The sequence below is a fragment of the Manis pentadactyla genome, chromosome 4 (genome assembly GCF_030020395.1).
Source record: "Manis pentadactyla isolate mManPen7 chromosome 4, mManPen7.hap1, whole genome shotgun sequence".
Classification (NCBI taxonomy): Eukaryota; Metazoa; Chordata; class Mammalia; order Pholidota; family Manidae; genus Manis; species Manis pentadactyla.
Genome location: NC_080022.1, coordinates 93,733,484 through 93,751,626, shown reverse-complemented (window position 1 = coordinate 93,751,626; position 18,143 = coordinate 93,733,484). Strand labels below are relative to the sequence as shown.

Sequence of the window (18,143 nt, the reverse complement as noted above, 5' to 3'; positions counted from 1 at the left end):
TGTAGGGTTAGGGCAAAGATCCAAACTGTTGAACTAAGCAAGAGAGAAGCAGAGGATACCTGCCATGCTGGAGACACTCAGGAAGGAGTAGAGCTTCCCTTCCTGTGGCCCTGGTACCTGATACAAGTACACTGGTGAATGTTTCCTGATCTTTTCACCACCAGGAAGAGTGCAGAGGGAGTAAGGGGTGACATAGCTATTGGTTCATTCCTTCACTCATTTCCTCAATTATTATTTATTGAGTGCTTATGATGCACCAAGGTTGGTTCTGTGAATTTGAAGATGAGTGAGTTACCATACTTGTCTTCAAGGTGTTTAAGTCTATGAGAGGAGAAAGACACTTAAACCGGTAATTAAATGTGCTAAGGGAATTGTTATAATGAGAAGCAGCTTTGAGCAGAAACAGCACAGATGTGGAAGCCAATCAAATTCACCTTCATTTAGAGCTTGGCAAACTGGCGCTAGATGCGTAATGCTTTTGAACTTATTTCTTCATCTATGTTGGGAGGGGAACATCCTCTAACTTGCAGATAGAGAGCTTGGCATTTCAGTAAGCGGTAGGGTGTGGATGTGCCTCAGGTGCTAATGCCTCCAGGGCAGTGGGATCACTAAGTCCTGAGTTCCAGGTCATTTGTGTAAGAATGGCCTTCACTGGGATACTGGGTCCCAGGACTACAAAGGAGTTGCCACTGACAGAAGGCCTTATCTCCCAACTTGTCATTGTCACTAGATATTAAGACTTTAAAGGATAAGGACTGTTGTTGACAGTTCAGAAATGCCCATTGCCATTTTTGTTGTCACTTTACTGTGTTCCACACAACCCACCTTTTGCCACTTAGCTCCTTGTTTACTTGAAGAACCCTCCCCTGCCCTCCCACCAGCCTTCTCTTCCAGGCCTTCCATATACTTTCCTCTTGCTTTTTTCTCTACTCTCTGGGTTACTGTATTTGAGAGGTATTATGTTTTGAAGTCATATTATATATAATATATACTATGGATTGTAAAAATTATGTAGAATTTATTTGGTCATTGCTGCCTTTTTTTCTGAGCTAAAAGCTATCGGTTAATGCTCAGTGAGCTCTTACTATGTGGGTTCTGATTCACTTGGTCTGGGGTAGGGCTCAAGTGACTAGATTTTTAACAAGGTCCTGGGTGATGTTGCTGGTCTATACACGGCACTTTGAATAGCAAGACATTGTATCATTTACTCCTGACAACATTATGAGGTAAACATTATTTTTCCCATTTTATATATGTGGAAATTGAGCGATAGAGGAATGAGATAATTTCCCAGAGGTCGCGTTGCTAGAAACTAGCAAAGCTTGAACTCTAAACCCAGGCCTGGCTGCTGGCATATTGTATATTATTTGGCTTTTGAAAATATCCTACAACACCCAAGGGTGGTCTGATGGTAACTTTTTTTCCAAATTTAATTTCCATTTATGCAGGACCTTGTATTTAGATGTGTTGGATTTTATTTCTAAAGATGATATGTAAAGTTTAGTATGATTTATTTGCCAAAATTATAGTTTAGGAAACGTTGTGCCATTGATGCAATCTGGATTAGCACAAGAGGAAGTTGCTGGGGAAGGATGCCTGTGAGGAAAGGAAATCCAGGCTGATTTATTGTTTGACGCACAGTGTGCTACCCTTGTCGGAGGCTAGTGGAAAGGACATGGTCCCTGTATTTAACAGATCAGATATACTTTTAACAATAACTTTTTGACCTGCTCATAAAATTAATATGGTTCATAATAGAGCATTTGAGATTCATTAATGTAATAATAAAAAATTAAAATCGCTCCGACTGAATTTATTTTCAAATTTTAAAAGACTACATCTCAAAAGGGTGACCCAGGACATTGACACAGAACAGCAAGAGTTCAACGTAATATGCTGCCATAAGTAATTTAAACACCATTTTTGGTTTTGAGAGCCAGTGGGAGTAAAAGGGGCAGCTTTAGAAGTCCCCAAAATATTTAAGAAATTCGAAGGTGACTTCTCAGCAGTGCAAGAGTTCTGGGGACATATTCTAACTTTCACAAAGGGCCTCAAATCAGTTCGATCCACGCGGCAGAGGGCTGATGTTAATTGTTCCCAAACCCCGGCCCGGATCACCGACGCATGCGCATTCTGTCCCCGGGGCTCAGTGGGCGTTTCGCAGGCCTATTTCTCTCCCGCAGGTTTTTGTGCGGTCAGCAAAAGGACTAGGACTGAGACGATTAGCGGTCGGGAGCCGGAGAGGGCAGAGAGACAACGGTCTCTAAATGAAAAACACCTCGCGGCGAAACAAACTCAGGGATTGGGGCGCGATTTTGCAGACGTCTCAACATACACACTTTTAAGGTGCCAAACATCCTTAGGAGAGACTATCCTGGAAAAAGGGGAATTGTCTGTAGGAAGGGAATTTAGGGGCTAGAACGGGCAAGGGTGAGGGGGACAATCTCTAAAACTTTCAGCGTTGCGTTTTCAAGATGTTCTGTGCCCTTTTTTCATTCCTCTGGGAAGTCCGGGTGCCCCCATGAACACCTCGGTCCTCCCAGACTCTTTGGAAAATCGCACTAGGCGTTTAGGGGGTCCCCTAGGATCTCACTGAAACAGTGCTCAGCCACACTCCCTCCAAACCGGAAAGCCGTCCCGGGAGCAGATCCCGGACACCTGGGGGTGTGTAGGCTCCGCAGACCTGAGGCTCGCGGTGGGCGGGGGCGCCGGGATCCCCTGCCCGCCTCACTACCCCGCTCGGGCCGCCGACCCGGCGTGGGCGGCGCGCTCCCAACCGCGCCTCTGGGGACTCGCAGACGACAGCGAGCCGGCCGGCGCGCTGGGCATGCTCAGTCGCCGGGCGCCGGCCTCACGAATCGGAAGCGTGTGAGCGGCTGCCGCCGCCGAGCCGGCCGGGCGCACGGAGAGCGCGCGGACTCGCTGCAGCTGCGGCCGGGCGGCGGAGGACCCGTGCGAGACCGCAGCCTAGCCTCGCGCGGGGCCCGCGATCCGCCCGCCGCGGCGCCTGCTCCCTTCGCACCCTCGCAGGGAAGGGGTCGGCGTCGGCTGGCGTCGGCGGGGTGCCGAGGATCCGCGGCGGCGGCCGCATACCCAGCGGGCCGCGTCCCGGAGCCGTCGGGCATGGAGCCGTGGAAGCAGTGCGCGCAGTGGCTCATCCACTGTAAGGTACTGCCCGCCAACCACCGGGTGACTTGGGACTCGGCGCAGGTGTTCGACCTGGCGCAGACCCTCCGCGATGGAGTCCTGCTCTGCCAGTTGCTCAACAACCTCCGGGCGCACTCCATCAACCTGAAGGAGATCAACCTGAGGCCGCAGATGTCCCAGGTAAGCAGGCCGGCGCGGGCGCCTCCGCCTCCAGCCGGCGTCTCCCATTAATCATTCGGCTAATTTCTTTGTGTAAATGCAAACATCTAGGTGGGCTCGGCTTGCCCTCCCTCCCAGCCTTCTGTCTTGGGGACCATTCGGCCCTTCGTACCTGGGCAGGAAATGGTTTAGGTCTGTAGCTGGATAGTAAAGCCCTGCGTCCGGAGATGGTATGAGGATTTCGTAAAGGCTTTCTGTGAGGCGGGAAAAAATAAAGCGGTCTTAGGGTGCCCTTCACCTACTTTTTGTGAGTGTGTATGTAGAGCAGCAAAAGGAATTTGATCTAGTTTTTTTATTGTAATAATGGAGAGGGATGAAACGATACAATGGGGGTAATTTTGCCTGTATTCTGTTCTTTTGCTTTGCGTTTCGTCCCCGGGTTTTCTTGAAAGAGGAACCATGACATAAATGAAGACTCTAGGAAGTGGAGGGCGTTCTGGTACCGTTATCTGTGCAGGAATGACATTGGTAGAGGAAAAGGGAGCACAACACAGCGCTTGCCCCCTAAAACCCTGTAAGCTCGTGGCCAGCTGGCAAGCTGGAGGGTTGTGTTTACAGCTCTGCTTAAGCCATGTGAGAAAGAGCGAGTCCAACCTTTCTCAGCAGCCACAGGAAACGAGAAGTTTTGCTCCGATTCCGCTTTCCTTCATTCAGCGCTTGCTCAGGTGGTGTGGTGCACGCTGGCTCCTGTGGCTGGAGGTGCCTCTGAGGGGTCTGAAAACAAAAAAAAGCAACTCTGGAAGGCTGTGTGCACCCTAGAGTCAATTCTAAAGTTATAACTTAGTGGAACATTAGTTTCTTGGTCCTGTCAGAAAGTTTTGGTGCAGAAAGATGTTAAACATGATTCACACATCTATTTTCTTTCACAATGTAAAAAACTGCTTTCAACTTAGAGTCCCCCCATGACATATGTTAGCAGGAATCCTGAATAATACAGAGCCCCAGCCACTTAGCAACCTGAGCAGCTCTTCTTACAAGGGAACTGACTTTATATAATTTAATAGTTACGTATTTAAATTTAGAGTACACACACTCATCTCTTCTTCTTGATGTCAGTATTTTATCAGGGTCCCTCTGCACCTCAAATTCTGCATCCGTTTCCTGTCTGCCTTTAGCCTGGTGGTTAGCAGTCCCCAAGAAAGAACAGACTTGTAAGTGGTGAGAGCCATCCATTTTTTGAAGTGAGATAAATTATTTCGTACACTCCCATAATCCTGGGTGGTGACTGCTAACTTCGTGGACCCATGCAGAGTTGTCCCAATTCTGGATATCCTGTAGAAGGGTTTAACAGACGTTTTCATTAATCTGGGAGCTGCAGTTGGTTATCCAGCCCACAGATCCCCATTTTCCACCTGGCTTGTGGCCTCAGGAGGCAGCATGATTCAGGAAGCCTTGGCCAACCAGCAGGGAGTACAGGACTGTGCATATTTCCTGAAACTTCAGTTTCCTGGAGCCCCCAGGGGCTGTTCAATAAATTGCTCTCAATAATCAAGTTTTCTGGACAACTGAGAATCTCCGTCTTTTTATCTTCTAACCTTTATTTGAATATGAACAATGGATGAAAATCATTTCCAATATTTCTTGCTCTTTCCTTTGTAGAATATATTAGATGTAATTTAGTATTTTTGATGACTAAGGGTCATCAGTATAAGCATCATTAATGAAAATTGAGCACTTATGACCCTCTAAGAACTCTGTTCCTTACTGGGGGTACACAACGAACACATCAGAATCCTTCCCTAAAGGAATTGTTACACTGTGTTGTCAGATAAGCTACCAGGTTATAATGAGCTAAACGGCTGAATAATCTTCCTTAGGTGGTTGTGCTTTTAGGTTCTTAAGCCTGCCCAACCCAGAGCTTTCTGGTTCCAAATTCATTGCAATTTACTGTAATGTCCTATGAGCTTCTTCCAAAAGCGAACACTGGAAGGCTAGTACCTGAATATGGTGGCGTCTGTTTTTGCTTCCTTTTTGGTTCTTGGCTATATCGCAGAGAATGAAGGTTGCTGAACAGCTGAGTGCTGGAGAGGCAAGTTTGTATTATACAGGTTGCCATTCAGTCCTTATATGAGACTTATTAAATCATTTCATTGCACAATTAGACACATGTAACATGCCTACAGTGCCCAGCACATACTATGCACTTAATAGATGTTCATTATTCATAAAATTTAAAGATTTTTCTGCTGTTGTCATATCAAGAGTAATATGTTGCATTTGTTTTACGATTTTGATTGTAAGGCCTACAAATTTCTTTAGGCTGATATAGCTTTTTCTTCCTTGAACCACTCATATGTCTTTCTTGGCCAAGGTTCTAGATGCCTCTGGCTATGAGGTTCCTATTGCCAGCAGCTCTCTACATAACGTACAGTGAATAATCTAGTACCCTCGTGAAACCCCGACATTCATCCCAGTGGACTTTACTCTTCTGAATTAAGAGATGACTAACTAGTTCTTTTGGCTTTTGCTATGTCTAAGTCATTCTGTTCACTTGATTTAGATTGTATTGAAGATACTAATTTTCAATAGACTGTGTCCTTATAGCACATGATCTTGTAAGGCAGGAAATAACTCAAGGCTCTCACTTCAGAGTTTTGTGGTATTTAAAACTGTTATGAACAGATATTGACAAAATTTTAGTTTATTGATGTTTTGTTTATTGCCTGTTTTTAATTCTCCTGAAAGAGGCTGTGAGTAGCCTTTTTTAATAAGAGTGTTTATCTCCAGTGAGTAGGATTTCTTTCATTCTCTTTCTGTTAGCCTTCTGCCTTGTTTGCTGTCTATCTTATACACTGAATTATAGGCTTGAATTTTGTCTTAATAAGTTAATTATCCTTCAAAATAGAATTATAAATGAGAACCCAATCTCTTATTGTTCTTCCTGGCTGTGGACATTAGCCTTTTTTTTTAAGTCTTGCTATGTTCATATGAGGAGGATCTTCAGTTCAAAGATAACTACTTTTTTAAGTATCCTAATTTTGTTTCTAGTGAATTAAAGAGGTAAACATTAATCAATACTTAGTTACAAATTTAGCACATTCTTTTTATTATAAAGGATAAAGTAAAAATCCAGATGACCAGTGAAAATCTAAGAAATTTGGCTCTCTGTATATATGACAAATTTGTTTTTCATCTAAAACAGTGTCCTGGCTGGGATAGAAAGCACATAGATGATTCTGGAGCGAAGAGCCAACCTGTGGCGGTTGTACGGGGTGGGGTGTGCGCTGTGGAGGGACATGGGTTGTGGGCTTGATGTCATTTTTGTTGGTTAAGACTATAACCAACCATAGATCTATCACCAAGGAAATTTCTTAATTTTACTATTTTATAATTTTAATTTTTGCTTTCTTCTATGTCTTAGGATGGGAGTAATACATTTGATAAATTTACTGACCACTATCTGTGGTATAGATAAACTTTGAATTGTCTTAAAATGAATTATTCAGGCTTTAAGAGTTCCTTCAATTTGTTCTTACCATGTGCTAGACACTATTTCAGACACTGGCTTGGAGAAGTAAATAAACTCAATGGAGTCTCCGCCCTATCTTAGTGGTGGAGATGGACAATAAATAAATAAGTGGCTATGTAATATGCTGTGCCATGAAGAGATCTGAACCTGGGGAGGGGACCAGAGTGAAATGTGATTCGACTTTATGGACCATGATCATGAAAGGCTTCCTTTAGGAGGTGGCAATTGAGCAGGGACCTGAAGAGAGTGAGGGAATGAAGGAAGGTCGATGTTTGAAAGAAGAATATTCCTGGCAGAAGGAATATGGAGTGCCAAGTTCCTGAGGTAATTAAATGGTGGGGACACAAGGAATAGCAAAAAGGCCAGTGTGGCTGGAGGAGGGTGAGTGTGGGGAAGGAGTGGTAGCGATGAATTCAAAGAGCAAATGGGAGCCAGACTTTTAGGACTTGTGGGTCATAGTAAAGACTGACTCTAACTCTGAGTGAAATGGGAAGCCATGTGACCTGGCGTGTCTTTTTAGCAGAGTCCCTCTGGCTGCTTGCTGAGTATGGATGAAAGCATCAAGGGCGGGAGCCGTCACGCCGGTGCACTGGTTTGGGAGAGGGATGATGGCGGCTCCCTCCAGAGCGATAGCAGGGCAGGTGGTGAGAAACAGCCCAGATCTGGGTACGTTTTGAAGGAAGAGCCTGTAGGAGTTTATTGATGGAATCAGATTAGGGGTATGAGAAGAAGAGAGAAGCCAGAAATGACTCCAGAAGTTTTGTCCTAACAAACTGGAATGATGGAGGTGCGGTTGACAGAGAGGAAGAAGGCCGGAGGAAGTAGCCTGGGGTGTGTGTGCGAGAAGGGGAGGAAGCTCCCGAGCTGGTTGTCTGTGAAGTGCCCGGAAGACATCGAGGTGGGGATGCTGAGCATGCAGCTGGAGGAGTCGGAGATGGAGAGGTGAAGTTTGGAGTCATCAGAGTGTAAGTGGTATTTACAATCACGAGACTGGGCATCATCTCCTAGGAAGTAGGGCAGAAGAGAAACTGGCAGTGTGGTTCCGGGAAACCAAGTGAATACAGTGTTTCTGGAAGAAGGAGTGGTCAGGTGCTGATAGATCAAGTAAAACAAGGATGGAGGATGGAGTCTTAGGAGAATAAAGTTCTTTGATGACCTTGATAGAAACAGATTTGGTGTGTGACTGGCAAACACCTGCTTGGAGAAGAAAGAATGGGAGGAGATCAAGCAAGTATAGACATCTCTTTGGGAGTAATTTTGCTATGAATAGAGCAGAGAAATGGGGTAGTGGCTAGTAAGGGGAAAGAGATCAAGAGGTGGTTATTCTTTCATCACATAGAATTTTAATGTTTTCCTGAAACTACTTTTCACTCAGATTGCTAGTCTTCTGAATACCATTTCCTCTCCGTCATTGATTTCCATGTTTTTTTCCACAGAATATTTTTCTGAGCACCAAGTATTGGTGATGCGGCATTTCCAAAAGAATACACCACTGATGTTCCCAGGATTTCCTTCCAAGCTACTAATAATGAAGTTGGGTTTGGTACTGCTACTACTTTTTTAAAAAAGTTGAGAGCTTTATTTCTGCTATACATAACTATGTAGTTTTACAAATTATGACTGCATTAGTTTTAGCATTAGGGTGTGCACCAACTGCTTGTGTGCACACCCTGTCCCCCAGACAAGGTTGTGCTGTGTGGGGATTATTGGGTGCCACTGAAGGGAGGAAGAAAGACTGTCACTGTCCCCAAAGAATGGTGTTCCCAGGTACATTTTGAGTCAGTTCACAATAACATCATTTAGCCTTTCTTCTCTTAAGTCATTAACCTCTTTATTAGATTATTCTCTTATAATCTGCCAGCATTATTTTAATAGTTAAGGCCTGTTAAGGCATCCTAAGCTCTTGTGTGTCTGCATACTTGATGGCATAGCCTGGGTTCCCTAGGAACCAGAGCCTGGGACAAAGGATTGAGGTACTGAAACTTTACTGGTGAGGTACAATCCCATGGCTGCCAGATGACAACAATGAGAAAAATGCCTTTTTTTTAATGGGGAAAATTATATCAGGTTTGTAATGCAGATAGGATTGATCCAGTATAGATCACTGATTTCCTACTTTTCAAATGCAACAGACCCTTTCTTAAATTATTTTCTTAAACTCTCTGTGGTAATGGACACTGCTTTTTTCTTTCCTCCTGAAACTCTCCCTTTAGTTTTAGCACAGGACACATTCCTTGTTCTCTTACACTTTTTACTACCTCCTCATTCTCAGTTTCCTTTGCTGGCTTCTCTTGAAGCATTCATTTAAATTTTTAGAGTGTTCTCCTTTGTTGTCATTTTTTTCATATTCTCTGCCCCATATCATTTCATGACACCATGGTGTTACCTAGTTTTCATAACTCGATGGACCCCAAATTCATATTGTATTTGCCTGTTTTATGTCTCCATCTCTATTGTTACTGGCATTTTATGGATGGAGGGATGAGGATCACATGATTACAATTCACTGTAGAAAGTTCACCTACTAATATGGTATGTCAACTGTACTTCAGTAAAAAAAAAAACCAAACGCCCACAGCAGAGTGAAGCATGGATTGGAGGGGGCAGAACCACGCATGAGAAGGACTGCCACCAAAGTTCGGTCAGTGGGGAATGGGGCCAGGGACTGCCAGGCCAGGGAAGGGAGGGAGTGGAGGGGCAGAGAGCAGCACAGATTACAGAGAGGAGTTGGATGGAAACACTTTGGGGCCTTTTAGATGCTGTGTGGGTGGAAAGTATCAGGATGCGTCTCGGGTTTCAAGCGAGGGTGACTGGAGGCAGTAGAGGAGGTGCAGATTTCAGAGCAAAGAGCGCATTCAGCTTTGGATGTGGAGTTATCCAGAGTCATTAACAGTTACCTTCTGTATTCTCACTTTCAAGCATCATACTCACTTACCACTTTCTTTATGGCTGATTCTACGAATACCTAAAACCCAGTAATGGTTTTGAACTTTTGGTCTTGTTACCTGTTCCTTGCCTTCATGTCTTCATTTCCTTCCAGCTCAGCTTGAATACCATAGCCACTATAAATCCAGCTGATCTTGATATGTGATACTCACTTGGGTATGAACTACAACGCTGGTTAAATCCAACTCTCCTTATTCTCTGCCTGCAACTTGGCTGCTAAACCTGATGGAGGGAAACCTGCACCTTGCTGACTGTATTCACTTTGACTCGTGATCCCTAACCCAAGGAGGTCACGTCAGGCTGCCCGGCCACCTCATTACATTTCCCTAGACCAGACATTTTCAGGGTGTGGTCTGAGGGCTCCTGGCAGTGCCTGAGATGCTTTTAGGAGTTCCACAAGGTCAAAAACCCTTCTGATAGTAAGACATAATTTGCCTTTCCTCACTCTGATTTTCACACAGGCATATGGGGGCATTTTCCCAAGCCTGTGTGGTGTGCTGTTATCATTGCTATGCTTGAAAATGGAGAATGTGCATGTATATTTTACAGATTTCTCTGTTTAGAATTCCGTTAGGTTAAATGTTGATAGATGATGACCCCTAGCAACAAGAGCTGCTGAGGGTTTTTAAATTTTTTTAATTTTATCATTAATCTACAATTACATGAGGAACATTATGTTTACTAGACTTACCCCATCACCAAGTCACCCCACATACCCCATTATAGTCACTGTCCATCAGCATAGTAAGATGCTATAGAATCACTACTTGTCTTCTCTGTGTTGCACAGCCCTCTCCGTGCCCCCCACGCACTATACATACTAATCATAATGCCCTCTTTCTTTTTCCCCGCCTTTATCCCTCTCTTCCCTCCCATTCTCCCCAGTCCCTTTCCCTTTGGTAACTGTTAGTCCATTCTTGTGTTCTGTGATTCTGCTGCTGTTTTGTTCCTTCAGTTTTTCTTTGTTATACTCCACATATGAGTGAAATAATTTGGTATTTGTCTTTCTCTGCCTGGCTTATTTCACTGAGCATAATACCCTCTAGCTCCATCCATGTTGTTGCAAATGGTAGGATTTGTTTTCTTCTTATGGCTGAATGATATTCCATTGTGTATATGTACCACATCTTCTTTATCCATTCGTCTACTGATGGACACTTAGGTTGCTTCCATTTCTTGGCTATTGTAAATACTGCTGTGATAAACATAGGGGGTGCATATGTCTTTTTCAAACTGGGCTGCTGCATTCTTAGGGTAAATTCCTAGGAGTGGAATTCCTGGGTCAAATGGTATTTCTATTTTTAGTTTTTTGAGGAACATCCATACTGCTTTCCACAATGGTTGAACTAATTTACATTCCCACCAGCAGTGTAGGAGGGTTCCCCTTTCTCCACAACTTCGCCAACATTTGTTGTTGTTTGTTTTTTGGATGGTGGCAATCTTTACTGTTGTGAGGTAATATCTCATTGTGGTTTTAATTTGCATTTCTCTGCTGAGGGTTTTTGATAATTGTTTTTAAGAGTAACAGAGTCCTAAGACCAAGAAGTTTGAGAACTGCCCTTGACTGTTCACTTTTTGACATCCCAGATGACTATTTGGTGCCTTGTCTTCTTGAATCTCCTTCCCCTCTGTCTCCATTCTTTCTCTCAACTGGTGACCATGCTTCCTATTCCACTGAGAAAACAGACCCAGTCAAAGGAGAGCTTCCTCAGGCTCCTACCTTCCTGAATCTGTGCTAACTGACCATGCTTTGTCTCCTGCTCAATGGGCAAATTATTAGTGCTCCTTGCAAAGGCCATTCCTTCCCTCTGTCCCTATGCATTTAACATCACCAGTTCTCTCCTGGATCTTTCCATTTGCATGCACACGTGCTACTGGTTCCCTCATTTGATTCAGGATGTATCTTTAAAGTAGAGCCACAAACACTTGCTGAATACTGAATGTAATGGAGAGTGACTAAGGATTCCTGGGGCCTACCTGAACACCTGGGGCAGGGGTTCAGTCAGTCTCCTTATAACTGGTTCCTATGGACCACGGGATAACATCCAGACTCCTTAGGAAGCAGGCAAGTGCCAAGGCTGTGGTCCTGCTTCACCTCTCAAAGCTGTCCACTCTGTGCTTTTGACCTTTTTTGATTTCTTAAATGAACTGGGCTATTAAATATCTGTACAGTTGCATATGCCCATTTCTCTGCTGGAAATGCCCTTTCTCATTTGCCTGAAATTTTGATTCAAGATCCACCTTTGCAGTGAGGGCTTCCCAATCCCCTCCCCCCACCACTATGTAGCAGATCACATGCTGCTTTGTGCCACATTGTGTAGTGTGCATAGGTGGAGCATAGCATTCCTTGCACTGTTTTGCAATATTCTTATCTGTCTCCCAGGCCGTGACCTGCTTGAGGCTGCCACAGGCTTATTCATTTATATACATATGTGGAAATTGACACAGGACTCATACGTAATACACATACGTCAATAGGCATGAATTTAATCCTTTGGTGGATTGAAAATGACTTTGTTTACTACCTTTTCAAACATTCATTAATAACATGCATGCGTGCAGTATCATGCAAACATATCACTAATGAATTTTAAGAGGTATGCAGCACTGTGTCATTAAAAACAAAAACATCTGTTCACTAAGGGGCATTACTAATAACAGACAATAGCATTACTCCACCATTTACTACCTGAGTTACTTTGGGAAAGTGACTGACTGGACCTGTCCATTCTTCAGCTTTCTCATCTCTAAAGTAGGTATAATGAAAGAACCTATTCCCTACATTGGGTGAGGACTAAATGAATGAATTTTCCCTGTGACTGGTACATAACAAGCGTTCAATAAATGTCAACTATTTTTACCGTAATTATTCTAACTGCTTCTGGAGAAACATACGAGGCCATGTGTTAACACCTTCCATGCATTTTCTCATCCAATCATCGCACCACCACGAGATAGGCACTGTTATTTACCCTCATGCGATAGGTACTTTCCAAGGCTAAGAGAAGTTTAATAACTTGTACTACCAAGTAGTCCATAGTGGAGCCAAGATTAGAATTAGAACATTTGAAGTGAACTGAGTCCCATCGGCAAGGGATATTGGCTCATCTGAGCAGGAACTGCAGTGAATTTCTCTTTCCTTCACTCTGTTGCTCTCTTGTGGCCCGCCCTTGGAGGGAAGTTCTCGGACTGGTTTTGTGGCTACGCATAATAGCACCTCCATATTAGTCAGATAGTGAGTCATAATTTTGGTTCACGGTATTGAATGTATTGGTGAGGTGATTTTGTACACACTTTGTTTATTGTAATATGGGAGGTGGGCCTTTGACAGGTGTATGATGGGAAAAGGCAGTAAAATCAGGTAGAAGAACTGAGGAAAGTTAATGGGAAGAAAAGAGAAAATGTCGCTGTCCTTTTTGGCCCTCTATTACCGTGCCTTGGGACCTGCTCTTAAGTGGGGTCAGGAGTGGCTCCATCACCCTGGGCTGCTGGAACACCATTGTATTAAATGGAATGCTTTCAACTGGTTGTCTTTCCTCCCCTCCCCCCAACCCCATATTATAACCATTCTTCTTGTAAATTCACAGACACTATTATTAACTATTATTTAGAAGATTATTATATCCGTGCTTTTTTTCCTATTAACACACACCCTGCCTGGTGTCAAAGCTAGTCCCAAATTTGCATTTTGCCTTTCCCGAGTGTTGATCGTTTAGTGGACAAACCATGAATAGCGAAGAAGTAGCTACTTTTGATTTTCATGGAAAATTATTTTAGAGTTGTATTTTGTGCTGCTATCTGAATGTGCTTTCAAAATATGTGTTGTAAGAAGTGTAGTCAGCTTCAGAGTTGCTTGCTTAACAGGAAGCCAGCAGGACATGGTACTCACATGGGAGTTCTCTAAAGGGTCAATTAATATGGAATATTCAATAAAACACTTGATACTTACCTTCCATGATTTTCAAAATGCTTGTCTTAAAATAGATCTGTAACAGCTGGTCTGAATAAACAAACATCATGCCATTATGCCCACTACTGTCAGCAGCCTCTTCCTCAGAGTGGGGGTCAGCATGGTTTAAGGAAAAGGTTTCAGGAGGCCTGGGTTCTAGCCCCCTCTGACTTTAACATGTGACCTTAGCAAACATCTGCTTCTCTTTGTCTTTGCCTTCGATTGTTACATAAACAGGAATATGCTAAATAGCAGCTAAAACTTTTTACATATATTTAGGTCTCACATAGGAGGCATTATGGTTTCATGAGAGCTTTGGGACAAGGCAGAAATGTTTGAATCCCAGCTCTGGCCCTGAGTAACTCTATGACCTTTGGAAAGTTGTCCTACTTGTTAGGTCTTAGTTTTCTCATGTAATATGCAAGAAATAGTAAAACCTACCTAGGAATGTGATGAGAATTTAATATTTGTAAAATGCCTGCGGCATAGTAGATATTGAGCAAGATTTTATTTATTTCCTCCTCTGCCACCTCCTTGATTCTTCTAAGTCTAAGAGGCAGGAAGAACAAGATCTTATCACTCCTCGACAGAGAAGGAAATTCAGATGTGCACTAGCTAAAAAGGACTTTTCTCAGGGTCACACAGATAGGAAGTGGTGATGACAGCACTAGAGTCCAGTTGTCCTAATTCCAGATTCAGGCAAGTATCCCATTCCTGCTACCAGGCTCGGTGGATAGATGGTGAATTGCATGAGGTAATGACTCGGAAAATGACAAGTAATTTGGGAGAAAGCAAGGTCTGCTCTGAAAGTGTAAAGTAATACAATGTCATTATTTTGCACTGAAATTTACTTTATTTAAAATAGAAACATTAAATTAGGAAGCCAGTTTTTACTTATTTTTGAGTCTGATTAGTGTGTGCACCATTTGCTTTTTGGTAGTCTTATTGCTCTTCTTTCTGTTTGGTTCTGTTTTCATGGGAATTTGTGCATATGATTTGATGAATTAAATCATCAGTTTGTCTACTAAATATTAGGCTTTGTAGTAGAGGCTGAGGATTCAAAGGTGAATACAACTCAGTCCCTGACCACACACGGATTTAATGTCCAGCCTGCTCCTCACAAGACAGTGGGTGGGATGGGAAGCTTGAGCTAGAGTGCTGGGCATGACAGATGTTTGGCAGGTGTGCGTGATGCTTTTTAGGAGGCAGTGTTAATTTTGCTGATGTGCAGGGTATGATGCTAACAGAACAAAATGGATTTTGTGTGTGTGTTGTGTGTGCGTGCACATGCGTGCCTGGCTCAAGGCATTTCTTTCCTTTACATAGACGTTTGTCAAGTACCTCCCACGTGCAGGGCACTGAGGCATAAAGACAAATCATAGGAAGTTTCTGCTTGTAGGGGGCTGGGAGAAAGCAGATTCGGCCTTGGTGTTGGGCTTTAGCAAGAATGCAGAAAGGAAGGAAGTCCCTGGATGTGGCGAGGCCAGTGCAGAAGTGCACGCCGCTGGTGAGAGAGAGAAGACCAGGAGGACATGAGCGGTTAGTGGGGAGGAAGAAGGCTTGAGAAAGAAACTGGGTGGGGAGAGTGTGTGTGAGATGAAGAGTGTGAAGAGACACTCAGACCTCAGTGAGGGCCCCAACAGGGCTCTTGTCCTGAGCAATGATGATATATCCTAAATCCCATTAGTACCGGGAAATGTCTGTATGGTTTGCATTTGGCAGAGAAGATTTAAATTACATCTTTGGTGTGTGGCCTGGAGCATCAGGTGATGGCTTCTCTTGAGTGTCTTAAAAGTTGAGGGAGCAGAGACTGTAAACAGAAAGTCAAACTGCTTAATGGGCATCTATAATAGCGTCAGAAGGCTGTGGCCAGCTCTCTTTCTCTAACTCCTGACTGGCCGCCTCCTTCACACCTACTGAACAGCTCATCAGCCTCCCTGGGCTCTTTAGCTGATGGGTATCTCTTCCTCCCCTGGTCCATTTGTTCTTGGCTGCATACTTCTAAGCCCTGCCTGAGCCCTTCGCCCTTTCCCCCAGATCCCCTTCACCGTCTGGGACCTCAGGTGGGCAGCCACCCCAGCCCTGGCTCATCTTCCTCCACAGGCCTTCCTGCTCCTGCCTCGGAGCTGAAGAGAGCTGCCGGAGGTCCGCACACCAGGTGCTCCTGGCTCACCGACCTATTCTTACTGCCCAGCTTCTCTGCAGCTTGACATTGCTTTTACTCACCTCTTTGTAGTGTCCCAATCACCCTCTTGGCTTCTACCCTATCCCCCAGTTATACTCCCACCCTCTAAATCCTGGACACTGTGAGTCCCCCACTCTCCCCTAGTCCCTGCAAGTTCACCTAGTCCTCATCAGGGCCACCCAGTCCTGCTGAGTCTTGTCCTCTGTCTGCCCCATGCACTCCCCACCATGGTGACCATTATTATTACTGTGACTGGAAGTAGCAGCAGTTCCCAACTTTACAAGTTTCATTTATGCACACTTTTTCTGCCTTTTTGGGAGAGAGTTTATGTTTAATAAATTAGAATCCCAGAGAGGATCAGGGGTTACGAAAACTTTGATTCTGAGGAGTTGGGCTCCTAACTAGAGGTGCTTTTTTTGGTTTGTGGTCTCCAGAGCCCAGTGGTGTGCTCGAGTGAGCATCCACCTGTGAACCAGAAGCTCTCAAGTCACCTTTTTTCTGTCCCCAGCAGTAAGGAGGCTGCCTGTCCCCTCTTGCAACCAGGTCACAGATATGCTTATTTTTGCAAGCCTTTTGGTAATGTTATTCAATTAGTGCAACTTTTACTTAATCACCCATGCATGCCTGACAGGGAAAGGATAATTCTATCACTTATTGATACTCCAAAATATAGATTCAGCAGAAGATTACTAAATGTCCTGGCATTTGACCTTTAAATGTGAGAAAGCATTTGTTGGTTAAAGGAACTTGGCAAGCTCAGTCTGCAGTCAGCCGCGCAAAAAATGCTTGAGTTCAGATTATTTATGGTGACTGAGTACTTGGAAATAGAACTTTGTATATGCTCATAAACCATAGTTGGGGATTCAGTAGAATATAACAAATCATCCTCAGTGATGGGGAAGCAGGAATTGAGATCTCTGGAGCTCAGAGTAGTAAGGTAAAATATTTGGGTGCTTCCAGAGACATCATTTAAAGAGAGAACGTGACATAATTGTTGTTAACATCAGTTTCAATCCTGTAGATTCTAAAACGTGAAGCTGGACTCCAGAGAGTATATCGTGATTCAGATAGTTAAATCCATATTGGGTTCTTAGTCTTTTTGAATATATATAGTTCTATTTAATTATCTTAGTTAAATAAGAAGTAATGGAAAATCTGGTAAAGGATCAATTTTTTCCCCTTTGTTTAATAAATGGTTCAACAGTTTCAATGCTGCTTATAAATTAATTTCTCACGATCTAGCTAGCACTAAGCTATTTGGCATCCTCGCTTATCTGGCAATTACCTCAAGCCCTCCTGGGTCTTGTATAAAGTTAGCTAAGTGAGAAAATGCATTAAAAACAATACCAAAGTGCATCTCTCTATAGGAGAGATAAAATAGATTTCTTAAACTCCATGTAATGCAATAAGCTAAACTTCATTTCTGCTAACTATTAGAGAGTTTCTAGATTCTGACTCTAAGCCTAAGGACTTTCGATTTTTGCACATCATTCTAATAAACTTGGGAGGCAGCATTGTGTAGTAGGAAGCACTTGGGCCTTGGGTACATCAAGCAGGCTTTGAATCCTAGCTATGCCACTTAAAATCTTGGGCAGTTAAAGCCCTCTGCCCTTGGGTTTCTGCATTAATAAAAGAAAGAGCATAAGACCTATTTGCAGTGTAGTAAGGGTGAAATTAATTGAAGTAATACACATTCAATATTTGGCACTTAAAAGGTACTTCGTAAATGTACCATTGATTTTTATTAAGCCTGTTTTTTAAGTCCAAAGAGATTACATGTTACAAGTTAAAATAAGGAAGAGGAACAGCTGAAAGTTAAGTTAGCAGTAGTAAAAACTATCAATCATGGACTCAAGAACTCAAAAACCGTGTTCATCTTGGGCAGTGGAGCACACAGCTAAACTAATTCACATATTCTCTGGACAGATGGTCCTGTTACCATTATAGTAACTGACTATATTGTTCAAAGAGTTATACAATTATGGAGCTGGAAAGTCCTTAGAGGTAATTGTAGCTCATCTCGTTGGTTTTACAAATGAGCAGTCTATGGCTTCCAACATGGGCAATGATTTGCCCAAGGTTCCTTGGTTTCTTGAATCATAGTGCATTACTTTTCTCATTACAGGATATTAATGACCCAGGTCCTCAAGAGTAAGTTTAAGTCATATTAATCATTAAAGAAAAAATAACTAGGGAAGAGTAGGCTTTATTCAGTGCTGAGTTCCTGG

The 18,143-nt window shown here is 43.4% G+C and overlaps 1 protein-coding gene across 3 annotated transcripts in view; it reads left to right on the top strand.

Moving 5' to 3' along the window:
* Positions 1 to 2,283: 2,283 nt before the first annotated feature.
* Positions 2,284 to 18,143, top strand: part of VAV3 (vav guanine nucleotide exchange factor 3) — a 390,975-nt gene continuing 375,115 nt past the window's right edge. For 2 of the 3 annotated variants that reach the window (XM_057500482.1, XM_057500481.1), the window contains exon 1: positions 2,284 to 3,327. In XM_057500482.1, the coding sequence (XP_057356465.1) occupies positions 3,124 to 3,327 (204 nt within the window). In that variant the 5' untranslated portion in view covers positions 2,284 to 3,123. The remainder of the gene's footprint in view (positions 3,328 to 18,143) is intronic. The other variant, XM_036895319.2, reaches the window with a different exon arrangement.